The sequence below is a fragment of the Chiloscyllium plagiosum genome, unplaced genomic scaffold, assembly GCF_037043375.1.
Source record: "Chiloscyllium plagiosum isolate Xiang-an unplaced genomic scaffold, Cpla_swu_hap1 HiC_scaffold_3, whole genome shotgun sequence".
Lineage (NCBI taxonomy): Eukaryota > Metazoa > Chordata > Chondrichthyes > Orectolobiformes > Hemiscylliidae > Chiloscyllium > Chiloscyllium plagiosum.
Window position 1 is genome coordinate 76,669 of NW_028270141.1, and position 6,000 is coordinate 82,668.

General features: G+C 45.5%; 1 protein-coding gene across 1 annotated transcript in view; it reads right to left on the minus strand.

Annotated features, from left to right (window-relative positions):
- Positions 1-5,732, minus strand: part of LOC122540277 (uncharacterized) — a 50,299-nt gene extending 44,567 nt beyond the window's left edge. Inside the window, exons 1-3 of the mRNA XM_087975811.1 lie at positions 5,680-5,732; positions 2,266-2,433; positions 1,060-1,151 (exon numbers count right to left, since the gene is read on the minus strand). Of these exons, the coding sequence (XP_087831937.1) occupies positions 1,060-1,151; positions 2,266-2,433; positions 5,680-5,732 (313 nt within the window). The remainder of the gene's footprint in view (positions 1-1,059; positions 1,152-2,265; positions 2,434-5,679) is intronic.
- Between the last annotated feature and the right edge of the window lie 268 nt (positions 5,733-6,000).

The following is a 6,000-nucleotide window of genomic DNA, read 5'->3' on the forward strand; positions in this document are numbered from 1 at the left end:
ACCTCTCTGCGCTAATCTATTACTTTCACCCCCACCTCCATTTACCTCTCGCATTGCCAGCTACCTTCTCCCCAGCCCTACCCCTTCTCCCATTTATCTCTCAGCGCCCTTGGCCCACAAGTCTAATTTCTGATGAAGAGCTTATGCCCGAAACTTCGAATCTTCTGCTCCTTGGATGCTGCCTGACCTGCAGTGTTTTTCCAGCCCTACACTCTTGACTCTGATCTCCAGCATTTGCAGTCCTCACTTTCTCCTAACTAATCAGAAGGGCCAGATCAATAATTTAGATATGGTTATTCCCCAAATTTCCATGAGAAACATTGCTAACAAAACGCAAAATACTGCTGGAAGACTGAAATAAAAACAGAAACTAAGAGAGAATATCAGATGCCTCCCCTGCTACAAATGCGGCTACACTCGTTTGGAAAAGGTATAACTTCTTAATAGTTTCTAAGACCTTTGCAAGAGCACAAAAGACAATCTCACCACATCAACTGCAAAGCCTCTTCCAAGGATGCCTATCTTGAAGAAGTTCTCCTCCTCCCTCTACAAGGATCTCAGTGAGTCTCTCTCTCTCACTGCACCCCCCCCAGGTCATCTCTTCTACCCTGAAGCTCTTCAGCCTTGTCCTGAAACAGACCCGCGACCACAGCCAGATTTCCTTCCTCGTAGACCATAGCTGACCAGGACCACCCAACGCCTGGAGAAAGAATGCCTCCTCTTCAGACTTGTGATCCTCCAACCACATAGGATCAATGCGAATTTCACCAATTTCTTCATTTCCCCTCCCCCCCACCTTATCCTAGATCCAACCTTCCAAGTCAGCACTGCATTCTTGACCTGTCCATCTTCCTTCCCACCTATCTGCTCCACCCTCCTCTCCGATATATCTCCTTCGCCATCAACTTCATCAACCTATTGCAACATCAATAGGTTACCTTCTCCCCAGCCTCACACCCCCTCCCATTTCTCTCTCAGCCCCCTTGAGCCACAACTTATTCCTGATGAAGGGCTTATGCTCAAAACAGCAACTCTCCTGGTCCTTGGATGCTGCCTGACCAGATGTGCTTTTCCAGCCCCACAATCTTCGACACTGATCTCCAGCATCTGCAGTCCTCACTTTCTCTTGATTTTCATTGTCACTTAGAGACCTAGTAATAAAGATGTAAGGGTGAGGAGTCAGATTTAAAGGTGATCACAACACAACTTGTGACAGAGCAGTAACACATGCTTTATGTTAATCTGTCCATGTATTAAATCCAAACGTTATGCCAGTTTCAAAGGGGTGACAGCAGGGAACACTGACTGTTGTGTTCACCATTACAGAGCTGACTTATGATTATGTTTTTAATTTCTAAACATATTAGTTTAATAAGATATTAGCCACACAGACCTTCCAAAGAGTAACCCACCCAGACCGATTCTCCTACCCTATTATTCTACATTTACCCCTGACGAATGCACCTAACCTACACCTCCTTAAACACCTAACCTGCACATTTTTTGGATGTGGGTGGAACCGAAGCTGAGGTGGAACCCGGATCCCTGGTGCTGAGAGGCAGCAGTGCTAACCACTGAGCCACCGTGCCACTCCTATTTAAGCAATTACACAACACCAACACTAATTCATTGATCCAGTCCATTGTAATATTCCCTTTCTGCAATTTATTTAGAAAGGGATTGTGGTTTACTGCAAACCTTTGGGAGCATTCCTTCTAGATCCACATGCTCTGTCCCATAAAAACAGACTATTATTTTTCCTACGAACAAGTAGTTCCGTTTCCCTTCACATTTGCTAATGCACTCACTGTTCAGTAACACTTCAGACGACCAATTATCGTCTGTTTTTCTTCATTAAACTTCCTCCAAATGCCATTCTTCATCGCAAGGCAGTTGAAAAAAAAATTCACTTTGTAGATATTGCTGAATAAATCCGACGCATTTTTGTTAACCAAAATTTAATTATCACATCAGCAGCATTTCTAACAATGTAATTTCCTCTGGTTGTTTAACGTGTAGCCTTGGAATTTAACCTCGCTGAGTGGTAAAGTCTCCATGACACGAAAAAAGCACCGATACTTGCAGGTAGGCCCATTTCAATAAAAATGTTGATACTTCGCTCCGACCTTTGCATTTAAACAGGAAAATTAAAACAAAGTCAATTGCTTGCGAACTGGTAGCACGTTAAACTACTACAGTTCACAGGAAATTTGACCCGTGAATCAAGTTTCATTTTCCGTTGAAAATGTATAAAACAAGACTCACTCGAAGTCGAGGCGTACCTGGGATTGTACCCGGAACCCTCGCCGTCTCGAAACCTGGCGAACGGACTGGGATGCCGCCCAGGTTAGATGTGCGCGCACACTTGGCTCGTGACCGATTGGTTGAAGCTCCAGGGTAAAAACAATGACTGCAGAAGCTGGAAACCAGATTCTGGATTAGTGGTGCTGGAAGAGCACAGCAGTTCAGGCAGCATCCAAGGGGCAGCGAAATCGACGTTTCGGGCAAAAGCCCTTCATCAGGAATAAAGGCAGTGAGCCTGGAGCGATGAGCTAGAGGAGAGTGGGAGTGGGGAGAAAGTAGCATAGAGTACAGTAGGTGAGTGGGGGAGGGGATGAAGGTGATAGGTCAGGGAGGAGAGGGTGGAGTGGATAGGTGGAAAAGGAGAAAGGCAGGTAGGACAAGTCCGGACAAATCATGGGGACAGTGCTGAGCTGGAAGTTTAGAACAAGGGTGAGGTGGGGGGAAGGGGAAATGAGGAAACTGTTGAAGTCCACATTGATGCCCTGGGGTTGAAGTGTTCCGAGGCAGAAGATGAGGCGTTCTTCCTCCAGGCGTCTGGTGGTGAGGGAGCGGTGGTGAAGGAGGCCCAGCACCTCCATATCCTCGGCAGAGTGGGAGGGGGAGTCGAAATGTTGGGCCACGGGGCGGTGTGGTTGATTGGTGCGGGAGTCCCGGAGATGTTCCCTAAAGCACTCTGCTAGGAGGCGCCCAGTCTCCCCAATGTAGAGGAGACCGCATCGGGAGCAACGGATACAATAAATGATATTAGTGGATGTGCAAGTAAAACTTTGATGGATGTGGAAGGCTCCTTTAGGGCCTTGGATAGAGGTGAGGGAGGAGGTGTGGGTGCAGGTTTTACAGTTCCTGCGGTGGCAGAGGAAAGTGCCAGGATGGGAGGGTGGGTTGTAGGGGGCGTGGACCTGACCAGATTGTCACGGAGGGAACGGTCTTTGCGGAAGGTGGAAAGGGGTGGGGAGGGAAATATATCCCTGGTGGTGGGGTCTGTTTGGAGGTGGCGGAAATGTCGGCGGATGATTTGGTTTATGCGAAGGTTGGTAGGGTGGAAGGTGAGCATCAGGGGCGTTCTGTCCTTGTTACAGTTGGAAGGGTGGGGTCTGAGGGCGGAGGTGCAGGATGTAGACGAGATGCGTTGGAGGGCATCTTTAACCACGTGGGAAGGGAAATTGTGGTCTCTAAAGAAGGAGGCCATCTGGTGTGTTCTGTGGTGGAACTGGTCCTCCTGGGAGCAGATCCGGCGGAGGCGGAGGAATTAGGAATACGGGATGGCATTTTTGCAAGAGGTAGGGGGTGGGAAGAGGTGTAATCCAAGTAGCTGTGGGAGTCGGTGGATTTGTAAAAAATGTCAGTGTCAAGTCGGTCATCATTAATGGAGATGGAGAGGTCCAGGAAGGGGAGGGAGGTGTCAGAGATGGTCTAGGTAAATTTAAGGTCAGGGTGGAAAGTGTTCGTGAAGTTGATGAATTGCGCAACCTCCTCGCGGGAGCACGAGGTGGCGCCAATGCAGTCATCAATGTAGCGGAGGAAGAAGTGGGGAGTGGTGCCGGTGTAATTACGGAAGATCAACTGCTTTACGTAGCCAACAAAGAGACTGGGCGCCTCCTAGCAGAGCGCTTTAGGGAACATCTCCAGGACACCAGCACCAATCAACCACACCGCCCAGTGGCCCAACATTTCAACTCCCCCTCCCACTCTGCCGAGGACATGGAGGTCCTGGGCCTCCTTCACCGCTGCTCCCTCACCACAAGACGCCTGGAGGAAGAACGCCTCATCTTCCGCCTTGGAACACTTCAACCCCAGGGCATCAATGTGGACTTCAACAGTTTCCTCATTTCCCCTTCCCCCACCTCACCCTAGTTCTAAACTTCCAGCTCAGGACTGTCCCCATGACTTGTCCGGACTTGTCCTACCTGCCTTTCTCCTTTTCCACCTATCCACTCCACCCTCTCCTCCCTGACCTATCACCTTCATCCCCTCCCCCACTCACCTATTGTACTCTATGCTACTTTCTCCCACCCCCACCCTCCTCGAGCTTATCTCTCCACGCTCCAGGCTCACTGCCTTTATTCCTGATGAAGGTCTTTTGCCCAAAACGTCGATTTCGAAGCTCCTTGGATGCTGCTTGTTCAATACTGTATCTTGTTTTAATTGCGTGACACTGTGATCTTTTGCTATAAATTCTGTGTCGTATGATCCTGCCCCACTAGTTATCTGATGAAGGAACAGCACTCTGAAAGCCAATAATTCTAAATAAAACTTGGACATTAACCTGGTTTGTGATTTTTAAATTTGTTTGTCCAGAGGGAGCAGGGATGACTGAATGCTCCAATCAAACCAACCATCTAAAGTTATTACCAAAAAAATTATCAATACTTTTTTGAAAAGATAGATTTTTAAGTAAATTGTGATTCTGATATATTTTTCAATAACTTTGTATTGAGAAGGCTGTAAATTTATTTGTGCTCCCTCTTTCAGGGAGCTATAGACTTGAACCCCAAGATCACGATTTATCAATCCTCCACAATAAGTCTCAACACTACAGCCCCTCACATATGTGTTTGTAGCCCCCTACTATACTCCTTGTACATCCACAACTGTGTAACCAAATTCTGAATTAACAGCATCTGCAGAGCTTAGATGAAAAAAAAGCAGAGACTTTGCCAACAGATAAACCAGTCCAAGACTGATAAGGGGACAAACAGGTAATGGTCTGCCCTATTTGCACATAGGGGAGGGGATGGCCTACTGATATTATCACTGGATTCGTAAATATAGTGAGTCAATAAAGAGTTGAGGATCATCCTCAACTCTTTATTGACTCACTATATTTACTAATACCACATTCCGATTCATTCATAAAACTGCATTTTTGTAGTACATTTTAATATTGCAAGATTGACTAAATTAAACATCACACAGCTACCTGATGGTGGAGCAGCGCTCTGAAAGCTAGTGCTTCCAAATAAACCTGTTGGACTATATTCTAGTGTTGTGTGACTTTTTAACTAAATTAAAATCATTCCTTCCAAACCATTACTGCTTCTTCACACCTTCAACCCTTATCAGACTTATTTCCATCAAAAGCTACCTCTGAATAAATATTAAATATTATTAACTTTTTCAGAAACAGTACCCTCGCTGCCATAGTGTCTCCCCAACCCACCCAAAACTATGGAAACATTATAACGTTAATCAGCCCTTACCAACCATCTCCTGGGACCTGAATAGATTGCAGAACAACAAACAGTTTCTCCAACTAGTATGTATTTGTTAAATACATATTAAACAAAGCCAGTAAACTTACTATCAAAACAACATTTCCATGAAACTGCATGAATGAATGGAACGCACACTGGAAAATAGTAAACAGAATCTCACGATCCAGTTGAGGTAATCAGTTTTGTATCCTTTATTCTTTTTATTAACTGCATGTATATTATTTCAGGTGTGGAAGTGCTGGTGTTGGACTGGCATGGATAAAATTAAAAAATCACACGACACTGGGTTATAGTCCAACAGGTTCCAAATAAACCTGTTCGACATAACCCCAGTGTCATGTGATTTTTAACTTATTTAAAGCATTTACGTCTAGTACTTTTATTAACATTTACTAACTTAAAAGATAAAAGGACTAACACCTCTTAATTATCAAGCAGACCAGACCAACACTTTTAATCCTATCAAGGTTAAAATTCACAC